Source organism: Sander lucioperca, chromosome 18 (genome assembly GCF_008315115.2).
Source record: "Sander lucioperca isolate FBNREF2018 chromosome 18, SLUC_FBN_1.2, whole genome shotgun sequence".
Taxonomy (NCBI): Eukaryota; Metazoa; Chordata; class Actinopteri; order Perciformes; family Percidae; genus Sander; species Sander lucioperca.
In genome coordinates, this window is record NC_050190.1 from 12,784,896 (window position 1) to 12,798,935 (window position 14,040).

Consider the following 14,040-nt stretch of genomic DNA (forward strand, 5'->3'; position numbering starts at 1 on the left):
CAAGAGGAGGAGAAGTTTTTGATGGAGGATTTAATGTGACTACATACAGTATATACAGTATAGTGGAGGCCTTGTCACACAAACTGGTGCTCTCTGTGTTCCAAAAAGGGAGTGACAGTGAAAGGCTCAACTCCATTTTGCATGGCAGGCAACAAAGATAAGATTTGATTTAATTTACACCTTTTACCTTACAACTAACCTAAATCCTTTTTCCTAATGTGTTCCCCACACATATTTACATCCACTAGACTAGAAAAAAGTGTAGTGTTTCTCATGCACATTAACATAGTGAATCTGAACACTTTCCGACAGACTTACCACCAACACAGTCACAGTAAGGAATGTCTGTGAAGCCGACAGAAAAGAGGCCAGTCAATCAACAACCTCTGTGATGTACAGCAGCTACCAACCAGCTGCTGTGCCCTCATAAACTCCACTATCTCTATGGAACAGACTCCATGGTGCCTTATTTGCATGCATAATTAATTACGAAGTGTAAATCACTTGCTCATGTTTGGGAGTCTCACAGCATTATATTATTTTTAAATATTACATATTCCCCAAAGCACAATAGTGTACGATGTTAGGATGTTGTATTGCATTTTGTCTTTTCTCTTTACTGCTAAGTGCAGGGCATACACTGCTGTTACATATGGGTTAAGGGCCCCTTTGCAATCTGGGATTGCACAAATTTCAAAGACATTTTTTAAAATAAACAATCAAATATTATGTTCATATTGTTAATGTATGAATACATTCCCTTATTCACGCTTCTGTAAGTGTAGACAGGCTGCAGAAAATATTGGTGATATGAAGCCACTGGACTAGTTTGGTCGAGGTGTAAGAGCACCAGAGGGAAGCATGTTCTCTCTGGTTGCACAACCACATCCGTGTTTGAGCATATCGGTTACATACTGTTTACTTTTCTGTAGGGGTGTGACCGTTCTCTTAATACATCCATGGGTGTGATGACCATAGACAGTAAAATAAATGGATAATGTGACGAATTGTTTTCCATGGAGAGCAGTGAAGGATATTAGAAGCACTTTTCCGGTGATGGCTGAGCGTTACTGCGCAGCCTCCAACTGAGCTTGACGACGTAGATGTGACATGAGCAACCTGTCTGAAAGTAGGAAGTCTTCTGGTAGCTGTGCCAAGAGAAATCTCAATCATTCTGAAACTTGCAGAGACGGAGAGCGTAGGTATATGTAAGGAGATAACATAAGCACAGGCTAATTATTGCTAACTAACATTAAGTTAACATTAGTAATTAAACTTAAACAGTTAATGTAAGTCAAAACTGCCTGTGAGCTTCTCCTGTACTTTACGGTAATTCCTCTACTATGTGACAGTAAGTCGCGTGGTTATGACACAATTTTTAGCCTATTTTTACAAAAACGTCTGCTACGGAGCCATAACGTGAGATACAAGGTAATGGAGCCTTTTACACATTGTCGTGTTTCTTCAAAAATAAACAATGGACAAATACAGTATTTAAACGCTTCAGATGTAAAGTTATTCGCTGTCAAAGTGGCGCCAAAATGAATGGCAGTCAATGGGATGCTAACGGCGGGTGATGGTTTGATAGCAACAAAATGGCTCCATAGGAGCTACGCTTTGCAGAGGCTGGCTTATCCCCTTGGTGACGACTCACCCAGCTCACGAGACGAGACACGAGATTGGGTTCACAAGATCGAGACGAAACGAGATTTTAACACTATTTAAAAAAAAAAAAACTTCAATGAAGAAATAATACTGGAAAAATAGTCCTTTATTCAATCAAAAGTCACAAAATGGAAAAAACAAGCACTTAAAGGTTTTGCCACAAACTCAAATGACTGGCTCCTCTCCTGTGTAACTAACAATTACACCATTACTTATTCCGTACGGTGGAGAGATAGTCTCTTCACTCAAAGAACCAAGGTTACAACGTAACCAAGCATTTTCTAGTAGTAGTTGAGTTTGAGTTGTTTTGTAGCCTACTTGAATTTGTCATTTAGTAGACAGAGAGAAATAAAGCTTATTTTATTATATATTTATATTCACAGTGATTACGTTCTAAAGCACAAACACTCAACAGATGATTTTTGTGAAGACAGATGCTCTTTTCTCCTCCTCTGAATTTTATTCATACCAGCAACAAACAAGGAAGTAGGCTACTCTAGAATGGATTTATGACCATTAGCCTATAGGAAGAAGGGAGAGACGTTTTCTTTGTTTAATATCATTAAAAGTAAAGTCAGGTTTTGCTGCCTGCCTTGCGACTCATTTTAAAAAGGACAGAGAAAGAGAGCGGTCTGCGCAAGACAGCGGCGTGTGTCTCGGCCGAGATAGAGAGAGGGAGAGAGCTGCGGTATTCTCTAACGTTCTAACGCTGGGTTTTACAGGCAGCTTTTTGTTTTGTTTTTAGCGCTCTGCAAAAGCTAACTCAGAGTCAACTTTGGAGAACGGGCCGGGGGGATCTTCTATGCTAATTTCGAGGTTCAAGTCAGACTCATCCGTCATGCTGGCTGCTGCTCTGCACTTGTGTAAGCACTTGTGTAAGCTATAGTGATCTCGCAAGACACTTTTTGCCTCGTGGGATGAGATCTCGTCACACCTCTACTTTTCTGTTCTCTCACCATGTACTGTGGTCTCTGGCTCCCTGAATCGAACCCTCCGTTCACTTTTCCGTCTGTAGTTGGGTTCTGTGTCTGACCCATAGTTGGGACTTGGCCTCTTTAGAATGGAGGTGGGGACTTTGCCATTGGTCACCTGCATCAGATACAGCTCAGGATGAGTACACTCATAACAAACTCCTGATGAATTTCAAAGACAGGCAACAAACAGCTGGAAGGAACAGATCTTTTGCAAACAAACACTGGTGAAGATGTCTGCTGGTGTTGTTAACACTACCATAGGTTTCGGTGCGTCCTCCTGTTGGTGGTGGGTGTCCTTTCTGTGGCGGACCTCTGAGTGTTTCTCCCGGTGGGAATGAGGAATACAGTTGACGGTGTCTCTGATGGACTCTGCAGCAGCGAAGTGTTTGGACAGTGCAGACACACACTGACCCAGGGAGTCTAGTAAGAGAACCATGACCACACATGAGTAGTGATCTAGTGCTGCTTTACACAGGAGCGTGCACCGTGCTCTGAAGAGAAACTATGAGGCGAAGTTAAAGTTAAAGTTAAAGTTTTTCCATTACATACTGTTCGTCTCGCCTCGACTCGCCTTTTTTGGTTTTCCACTACGAAAAAAAGTCCCTGGTACCTGCTAACAGGTACTTTTTTTTAGTATCACCTCCGTCGAGGTTCCAAGCGAGCTGAGGCGATACCAAAAGACCTGCTGACTACTGATTGGTCAGAGAGAATCGTCACTAATCACTGCATCATCATTGCTAGCTACAGATGGGCGGGTCCTGAACAAACAAGCGGTGTTTTTTTTTTTTGCAAAATAGGCTCAGAAGAAACTTGTGTATGTTTAGTCATGCAACAGAAAACTCAGATTGGACAGATAGTCTAGCTAGCTGTCTGGATTCACCTGCAGAGATCTGAGAAAAGATTTACCATAGTCCTCATAAATCGCCTGGAGTTTAAAATGCCAACACAAAGGAAGCCCAAGGCAACGGATATCCGGCATTAATGAGTGAAATCCGGCAGATTTTTCAATGGCAACAGAGCAATCTCGGAAGTGGAACGTCAAGGATATAGACTAACCGAAAATAAACCTGCCAAACAAGTGCAGCGCAAACACTGTAAAGGACACTTAGGATTGCATGGCAGCACAACAGTGATGCACAGGCACCTTAAAAGAAAGCACCCTGGAGCTGTGTCTATTCCAGATAAGTACGTTTTAGCGACTGTTTCATGCTTTAGCCAACTGGCTATACGGTAATGTTTGTATCGGAATGTTTGTTAGTTTACCTGTCGGAAAACAAGATCTCATGGTGCTGGCTAAGGGAACACTATTTCAGTTGTGTTAGCTAACGTGTTAAGTACAATAGTAAATTATAGGAGTGGAGTAGCCTACCCTGTCTCGTCGTCTTCTCTAGTTTTTTCCCTGCCGTTTACTAGCGTTCATTCTGAATAGTAAACCTCCTCCACTTAAAGGGCAATTCATAGTCCAGGCATGACATCAAAACATCAAACTTTGTGTCTGTTAGGGTATCAAAGAGCTTTTCACGCACATCAACATTTTTAGAGGGGTGTGGCCGGGTTGGTTCAGTGGGTAGAGCAGGCACACATATACTTAGAGGTTTATGCCTCGACGCAGAGGTCCAGGGTTCGAATCTGACCTGTGATGATTTCCTGCATGTCTTCCCCCCCTCTCTCACCTAGCTGTCCTGTCAAATAAACGCAGAAAAGCCCAAGAAATTATCTTTAAAACATTTTTAGAGGGCACTCTGCTTTGAATAGCAACTCAAAGTTCTACGTTCTAGAGTGTTGCTGTGGTGCAGAGCAGTTACGTGCAGCTACGTTTCTTTTGTAAACAAACATTAGCTACGTTGTCGTAGAAATGACAAATCAACAGATTAGTCAACTACCAAAATAATCATTAATTCCAGCCCTATTTTTCCCCTAATGTGTTTGCCCTCAACGGTTTGATATTTACTATTCCAGGACCTCAAAAACTCACCAAATTTAATTTTGCTTTATTTGTATTGTCTGTAAGTTGAACATATCTCCACTAAATACCATTATGTTTTGTCTTTCAACACTGACTGATGAATCAGTCACTGACATAAGTTGGACAGGGCTACAGTTTAACACCTTCATAAGAGACTGAATGCAAATTATTAAAGGGGAAAAGGGGGTCAAAAATGGACAGGGCTACGTATTCTCTATCTTTTTGCTGTTTTGTTTTTGAGAGTCGTCTGAAATGGAAGAGCAAGGGAGGGCCTTTTAAAAAATTCTCACCTTGCATTTATATTTTATTTCAGCCTTCCCTTGAGCTGTACCCCATAATATTTACATATGGTTAAAAAAAAGAACACCATTTCAAATTATTTATGCACCTTAAGGTTATCTTATTAAACGAGTTGCACCAATTCAAATCTGATATGTTGAGAGATATATATATATATATATATATATATATATATATATATTTTAAAAAGTGAACCACAAGGTTCAACTGCCCTCCTCACCCTAATCATTTTTATACGTTCCCTAGTAGTTAGCAGTTTGGTTAATTATAGTTTCAAAATGTTACCACATACTGCTACACAACATACTACAGCTGACATACTAATTCAACTTGCAAATACCCATAAATAGTTTGTTAGCTGAGGGAGAGTGATTGACCCAGTTTACAGTGAACGGTATCTAGGGGATAAGAGCTGGAACCATTTAAATATGCCTCTGTTGAAGCGTCTTACTGTGGGTCAAAGAGGATTTTTCTGTTTACAATACAAAATTAAAAGGTCACAAAAAGCGCACTGAGACTACTGTGTTCTGACTTGCAAGAACAGCTACAGCTGCTCTCTAACTCACTTTCTCACCATTTCACCAAACATGTTTAAGATGTTCTGAGGTGAACAAAAGGAGTGTTGTTAATCTTTGTCTTTATATGATGTACACTCCTGTCTTTATGTAGCTGTTCAGCACCACTGCCTCTGAAAGCTGACTCGACAACAAGGCTGGTTTGTGCATATTGCTTTTTTTTTTACACCACAGCAGTCTTTACAAAAACGCAGCTTTCAGAGAGTGTTGCTCCCATTTATTGCAAGCCAAGCATACATACTGTACAACAAAACAGTGCCCTCAAACTGTCACAATGCTACTTTTGTTTTTTTTTTAAGATTATTTTTGTTGGCTTTTCCACCTTTATTCGATAGGACAGCTAGGTGAGAAAGGGGAGAGAGAGCGAGGGGGAAGACATGCAGGAAATCATCGCAGATCAGATTCGAACCCTTGACCTCTGCGTCGAGGCATAAACCTCCAAGTATATGTGCGCCTGCTCTACGCACGGACCCAACCCGGGCACACAAAGCTACTTTTCTTCTTTGCTCTGCATAAAAGCACTCTTGTGTCCGACATGACTGCAAGTGTTTATTAATTTAACATGTTTACGAGTTGACATGGTTTAAAGGCTTACAGTACTAAATTGCTTTAAACCACATCCTCACTGTGCTGTATGCTCTCTAAAGGCGCGGGTATACTTGAGCTCAACACTGTGCGCGGTCCGCCGTCGATGGCACGCATGCTACGAGCATGCACAGAGACGTTTATGCTCAACGCATTGTTTGTTGCGGTACTCTCCAAGACACCAGAGAGCGTACAGACAAAATAATCTGTGAATGAGCAAGTACTAGAGAAAAGAAACCGGAAGCAGGCTGCCTGGCAACAGTATTAAACACATCCATGTTAAAACACTGACGTACCGTGAAACATTACATTCATCTGACTGTTGTTTATCTCCAAATCAAAATGACTGTCTTTCCATGTAGCCGTCTCTCTCTGAACACATATTTAAGGCTGTTTGACTCCCTGTGGTCTGTATATGGAGAATAACACAGATGTTTGTACAGACAAACCTGTTTCGACTAGTCCTGGTCTTGGACTTGTCTTGGACTCGACAAAGGTGGACTTGACTACAGCCCTGGGTCAAAGTGGCGGCCATTTTTATGTGTACCATTGTCATTGCAAAAAAACATTATGGTGGGCTAACTTCCGTATAGAAAGGCATCTTTTGTACACTCTGTTGCGTTGCTGCTAGAGAGGATTGCTGGATTTAATTGCTTCATATTTCTATAGGTAAGTAATCAAAACCTTTTCATTAAATGATAGTGAGTGTGACACTAACTGGCCCCACTGGCTTGTTGTCACCATAACAACTAACAACATGACCACGGCAAACAGTTCAATATCCAGACTGAATGTTAAAATATATACTGCGGAGAGAGGTGTCCTGCTCTGTTGTTTTCAGAAATCACACAACCACGTTTGTTTTCCACAATCTATTTATCTGCATATAGTAAGTCAGTGTGTCGTAACATTGTGTCAGGATGAGTGTTTACTGTGCCGCTCTGTGCCTTTCATCCCAGGTGAGTGTTTACCTGAATATTCAGTCTTGCCGATCTCAGCGTAGACAGTGGCCATAAGCTCCAGGCTTCTGGCTGTAATGGGGTGGTCATTACCAAAAGCCCTCTGGTGGATCTTTGCAGCCTGAAAGATTAAGCAACAGGCATCAGGGATTTGAAATTGGTACAAGAGTGCCATAAAATATTTTATTTGTTCAAAAGTCTAGAGAGAAAGCGAAGAGAATGATGCACATACCTTACCACTGTATTCTAGAGCAAGATGAGGTCTGAAAGGAAAAGGAAAATGGCACCGTTAAACAAATACACTACCTCTACTTTTCTCTGTGCCACTGGAGTAAAATATTTGGTAATACTTTATAATACAGCCCGCAATTTATAGTGTAATTTCCCAACACTTACCATGTAATTCCTCTTAATTTATGGTGTTATATCGTCATAAGAATCCGTACATACACTTACCAGTTCCTAGTAGTACCTAAAAGTAGGTATAGCAGAACAAGGGAGTAACAATTGGGACTTTTAGAGGAAGGAAAAATAAGTTATACGATAAGTATTTTTGAACTGGGTACCTACGGGGTATTTTAGAAAGAAGGAGAAGTTATTTATGCTTTATTAGTTTATGTATTTTAATACATACTGGGAATAAATCATTTCTCCTTTCCTCTAAAATATGGAATTATGTGGTAAATGTCGGTAAATTACACTGTAAAACCAAACATTTTATATCTGATTAAAACAAAAGCATTCTCTTAAAAATGGAGAGCACTAAATGATCAGATTAAATCAACCTCTGCACATTCTTCTTCCATTAAAACACAAATAAACAACGCCTGACCTTAATCAAATGTAGCGGCACGTGCTGCATTGTCAGGTGAGCATAGATCCGTTTCAGCAGCATGAGAAATCTAAACATGCGTGTGCTGAGATTAGACAGGTGCTCAGGCAACTTATGGAGGAAGTGGAGGAAGCTTCTATTTCTGCCAGCAGACTGCCCCTTTCTATTCTCCAGGGTGAATTACAGAAGGCATGGTGTTTACAGGTTGGTTTACTGACTTGTGCACTCGCACTACTTTCTGCTTAGTGCTAAGCTCTATGAACATGATGTAGTACATTGAGAATCTGCCAGCTGTTCTGCTCATATCTGCCCTGCAAAGTCAGCCAAGGACATCACCCTCACACCCCCACTTGTGCCTATAGATGTAGAGCAAGCCCTGTTTAGTGTGACAGATGTCAGCTTCACTGTTCCAAACCCACACTTCCCTTCAATTAGTAATAGCCAGGTATCAGTTTGCACTGCCTTAGAACGTCCTTTTCAGGGGAAATCTGATCGGCAAAGACAGAAAAGCCCTTCGCCGGTCCAAAGGACTTCCTACGACATCGCTGAAAGATTCAGAAGAGTATTAGGCCTACAACTTCCTGTCTAAAAGAAAGAAAGACTGGGACTGAGGCTTTTGGTGGAGGTAGTAAGAGCTTTGGGGTATTAATCATATTTACCCACTTAGAGAAACCAAAGTTTGTGTTTTTTAAGGGTAGAATCAATTTCCTGCTGTTCTTATTTAGCCAAAAACCAAAGCCTCTGGGTACAGTCATGCACAATCAGTACCATCTCATTTAAGTTTAACTACTGTACGCTCCTTGCATTAATGAAGCACTGTGACCAGCCCTCCGTCGAGCAGACCTTCCACCCTCTGTGACCCTCTCTGGCAATCAGGTTAAATGGCCTAATCTCACCAATGACAACACAGGCACAGAAAAGAGGGGCATGCTTCGACCCCTGCAACAGGAGACACCAGATCCAGTTAAGGTGTTCCTTCTGTAACACTCACGGAGAGTGCGGTGTCTCTTTTCTCTGCATCTACAAGGAAATTCAACTCTAGCTAAAAGGACTTGAAGCCAGAGTTTATCTAGTTCAAAACATTTCCATTCCAGAAAGGCGTGTGTACGTGCAAGTGGACATGGATACGCATACTTTTTTTTGTCTGTAACTACATATTTCTCACATTTTCTCAATGACTGTTTAAAACATGACAAATAACTATGTAATGTGAATAAAAGCAAACATCAAAGTGATTAATTCCTTAAAGTGGGTTTTTCAAACCGTCACACAAATTTACCCAAGCATGCCAATAATTAGTTTCAGTGATCTTGCAGTAAATTATTTATCTTGAGATTATTTCAGTTAGAGCTGAATCTAAGCATAAATTATCTTTTTATTGCTCCGAGCTTTCGCACTAAAACTGATAACAAACGGTAATATATTGATTTCTGTTTTTGTTTGTTACAACTGAATCAGCACAATTTTCACTTCAGCTATGGAGTGATGGTCAAATGCAACAATAACACACACTTTACATATATGCAGTACTTTAACTGTATACAAAACTGGTGATAAAACTGTCATAAAAGTGAATCTATTTCACTATAAATCCACTCCTGATGAGCCCACTGAGCCCTTAAACTCACAGAACATGTAACGCCTCATTAATTACACCCCAACAGAAGCTACAGCAGGACACAGTTTTACCTACTGTTTGCTCATGATGCAGAGCTGGGCCAGCCGTTCGAGCTGCTGTGCCTGGGAGGCCTGCTCCGAAAGCTCCTCTGGGGTTGTCCATCCTGCAGAGCCCAGCGTACCCTCCTCCTGAGGCCCTGTTACGCAAACACAGGGCATAGAATCACAGTTGGTCCGCCAGCAAACCACTCAGTCTTTCCCTCTGCTCGTCTATCTATCTATTTATCCCTCTCTCCTCACCGTCCTTTGATCTCTTTACCTCTCTACCACTGCACAGAGTTTGATAAATAAAGCTAAAAAAGCCTGGGTATATATGGCTACCAGCCTGTCTGGCACTGCTGCGGACTTTAAGCCTTAACAGCAGAGTGGAGCCAACTGGAGACAAGAGAGCAGAGATAAGGGCAGAAGAGAGCGGATAAGGGAGTCAAACAACACACTCACCACGCCCACTGGAACACTGAAACACATGCAGACACACGGTGACACACCACTAGCACACAGTATGTACAAGCCAAACACACACCACACACTGACAATAGTTGAGGTGGTAATGATTTTTGGCTTGTAATCCATGCCACAAGCAAGAGCAAATAAATCATTGTAACAGGTAAAGACTTTCGTTTGCATTATAAAACCACAACATGAGAATTATGTGAGCTTCCAGTGGGGAAATACTGAGAAAGGTACATTTGAAAAAGACACCAGGGAGAGAATGAAAGCAAGTAAGCAAGCGGCAGCTATAATGCCTGCTCTGCCTCTGGAGAAGTCCAGCATTTAATCCAAGTGAGTGCTGAATCAGGGGCTTCAGTATTCTATAGCGAAACACAGCTCCTAATGAGATGTGTGCAAAGTGAGGCCATTTGTCTTCTACTATGTCTGTCCCCATTCTCCTCCACTGTGCCCATGCTACACTGCGCTGCTGCCTCAGCAGCAGACACAGAGGAGGAGGCAGATGTCTGGAGCAGCAGCAGGTGATGAATGAGCGGCCTTGCTTTGAATGCTCGCTTTTAACGCTCCACCGGGTATATTGTCATCAAAGATGGTAGAAATGGGACGTCACTTCATATTGGCTTAATGAGTTAGGAGAATATATTTTTTGGGATGTTATAAAAACACGTGTGATAGTCTAGACATTATTTGCAGGTTAGTTTGTAGATGCAGGTTACACACAAGTCACTTTGGAGAGCTGCCAACTTCAGTCTGTCAGCCACTGAACAGCTTCAGTGCTGCTTTGCTAACAGCCTCAAAATAAATTTAATACAAAATAAAATTAGACTCCACACTATTTTGTATCACCCTTTCCAGTAATGCAGGTTAAGAAAAAAACTGTTAAACTTTATTTAATGGAGCTGTTTTTCTAATAATGTCCTTTTTAAGTTTGGAATGTGGTACTTATTATAGGGTAGAGAGAGACAATGTTTTTAGACTGGTAATTTAGTTACTTTAGTTGTGTTGAGCTCAAACAGTTCTTCCAGGAATTTCCTAAAAAGAACCACTCCAGTTAAACTCAAGTAAATATTCATTCAGATTTTGTTTTTTAAACTTACTTCTTCTTATATACTGAATTATATATTTGCCTGTTAACAAATGTCACATTTTTACACATTCAGCTGATCTGATGTGCACAGACTAAAAGACCCAAGGTTACACTAGAGATTAGCAATTAATTTGAATCAAATAATTGAAACCAACTGAACACTATCTCTATTTTACCCATAATTAGCCAAATGGCATGTATATTTCTAAGAAACTATAAGGAAAATAAAGCATTACCAAAAAAAACATTTTCAAAGTCAAGGTATATGACTTATCCAAGGCTGCATGATATACATACAGTATATGTAATACTGTATATGCACATACAGTATTTTCCCAGAAGTATTTATTGATAGCCTAATGTCAAAAGTACTTGCCTGTGCTCCCCTGAAGAGCTGTGAGCTCGATCAATGCCACCTCATAGAACATTTTCTCAGCCTGGATGAACTGCAGGGCCTTCTCATCTGTTTATATAGGTGAAGGATCAGTCTTAGTTGTCATCAGGATTAGTCAGTTGTTGAAGTTAAAAACAGCCTCGTTGCCTAGCTCAGCTGTGTTTTATGTTTGTTTCACCCCTCTCGTGAATGACCCCTCCAGGCAAACAGAATTTGTAGTAACCCAAACCAGATTTTTAATCTTGAGGTATGAATTTTGCAATACAGATTTCAACTACCGGTGTCTGTGTCGTTGCTTTTGTGTTGTTATACCGGTTGTGGTTTTTGTACTGCATTTCAAACAGCGCGACTGTGATGCTAAACAAGTTTAAAATGCTGAATCTCAGTGTAGTCGTAATCTGATTGCACCCCATTGTATTACATCATATTATATTCCTCTCTTAGTCTTTTGTTTTTGTGTTTGGTACAGCGTCACTTTTGTTTCCATGAAAAGACTTTCTATAAAAAGCTTCCTAAAAATAGAGCCTCTTAAATTTTTTCCAAAGCATTCTGCGTGCGAGAGTCCGGCCCACTGTAAAATGACACCACTGATGGTTGTCAGGTGAATTTAAAGACCAATGGGAAGGAGAAGGCTTAAAATAAACACAGCCCTGCCTGTCTAAACATCCTACTTAACAACCAGATCTCTTATTTGTAAAATTCTATAAATTACATTGTACATATTTCATTTTCTATTTTATTTGTCAATTCTATTTTAATATAGCTTAGATAAAACTAACAACTTTTATATTGAGGTCAGAAATATGGACACTTTGACCGCTGAAAACCACAACAGCTGGTTTCCTTCATTAATGTCAGTACTGCGGGACAGGCGAGCCACAGATCCAACAAGAATACCAGGACGAAATGCAGTTAAAATCCTATTGTACATATGGTCATCAACAAAAGGAAATGATAGTTATTAAACAGAAAGATAAAAGATAAAAAATGAAAAAATACTTCTGATGAGCACAATATACCAGATAATGGACGGTGAGGAGTGGATGTTGAAAAGCTTTTTTTTAGTGGATGTACATCTGAATAATTTACTTTTCAGTACAGTAGGAGATGACATAGCAACCTGTCAGGAAAACCCAGCATTTTTTAATGATGAAGTGAAACTCTGGGTTAATATTATTAGTGCATACAACACCACACACTTAGATTTTTTTTTTAACAAATCTTGAGATATATCACAGGATGATTAAAGATGCATTATACCTGCCCCAATTCCTGGGAGTCACCTGGCAGGAGGGAATAAGGTGAGTGTGTGGTGGACCATCTGGGAGGGAGGATTAGGGGAACAGCCATCATCAAAGGTCAGCCTACTACTTCTGCCTGCTATTTTTAGCCTGGCTGGACCACAACAATGCCACAACAGGAACCTCACACAATCCTCCTCAGGGAATTTGTGCTCCACTCTACGCACCTACACACAAACACCCTCTCCTCACTGGTAATTGGACTGCATTCTAAAACTCGACAAGAACTTGCATTAACACTGGAACCTTCAAAGGCACAATTGATCACAAGTGCCACACAACTCTGCTAAGGGTGCACTGAAATTAATAACACCATTAACTCTAGCCAGTAGAATTATGTGATAAATATGACTAAATGTGATATATTGATTAGCTGGTGTTCTTAAGCTCCCTGTGACTATCTATTACTACTCTTTCTGTACTGCATATCCACTTTAGGAATGTAAATGCAGGATATGCCCAGCTTTGTATCTGATATTCCCCTTTATTTGAGGTTAAAGTAAAATTGTCCGGGTCGGCACGCTTTCCAAGAAACATTTATCAGTAAACACTCAGCAGCCAAAAGAGCTTTTGGCTTTGGACAAAGGTCACTTGCAGATACTGCCAGCTCTGATAACGATACATCAAGCTTTGACTATGTAAAATCAGCTGTTTCCAAATTGTTTAGACCCCACAGACAAAATGTGAGGGGACACCACAAATTCTGTTGTTGTAAACATCTGTGTGAAACTCCAAAGTTCCCATATCCTTTCCGAGTTTGAGCACACTGACCCGTCACCTCCCTCCCCAGAGGACCACTGCAAAAATCACAACATCACTGCTTCAGCTCCTATGATGCTCATGAGAACTACTAAAAAAATGTAAGCAACTTTACTTAACTTCTATTTCATGGAAAATGACCACATACTTTCAATCTCTGTGCACAATGATATTATTAATAAAGTCATTAGATGCAATTCTTATTGTACTATGTTATTGTAAATATCATATGTTCATGACTACATTTTGAATACTGACAATTTATTATTATTATTATTATTATTGTTATGAATGGCTCCTTTCTTCTGCTGACATACTAAACAATGTGTGAATACATGTTCATGGCTGTAACCTTATACTAAAAGTAAAACAATGTAACATGGTAACTCTACCATACATAGAATGCCACAGTTTGACACGACATGACTCCATTATTATTGATGATGTTATGTAATAAAGTACTGTATGTCAAAAGATTTAACCCCATTAAGCTAGACGACCCCTCTAAGTAGATAC

The 14,040-nt window shown here is 40.3% G+C and overlaps 1 protein-coding gene across 1 annotated transcript in view; it reads right to left on the minus strand.

Moving 5' to 3' along the window:
- Positions 1 to 14,040, minus strand: part of c18h14orf180 (chromosome 18 C14orf180 homolog) — a 122,609-nt gene that overhangs the window by 1,940 nt on the left and 106,629 nt on the right. The window contains exons 4-10 of the mRNA XM_035994625.1: positions 11,447 to 11,533; positions 9,550 to 9,670; positions 7,257 to 7,287; positions 7,037 to 7,145; positions 2,896 to 3,059; positions 2,622 to 2,754; positions 319 to 345 (exon numbers count right to left, since the gene is read on the minus strand). Of these exons, the coding sequence (XP_035850518.1) occupies positions 319 to 345; positions 2,622 to 2,754; positions 2,896 to 3,059; positions 7,037 to 7,145; positions 7,257 to 7,287; positions 9,550 to 9,670; positions 11,447 to 11,533 (672 nt within the window). The remainder of the gene's footprint in view (positions 1 to 318; positions 346 to 2,621; positions 2,755 to 2,895; positions 3,060 to 7,036; positions 7,146 to 7,256; positions 7,288 to 9,549; positions 9,671 to 11,446; positions 11,534 to 14,040) is intronic.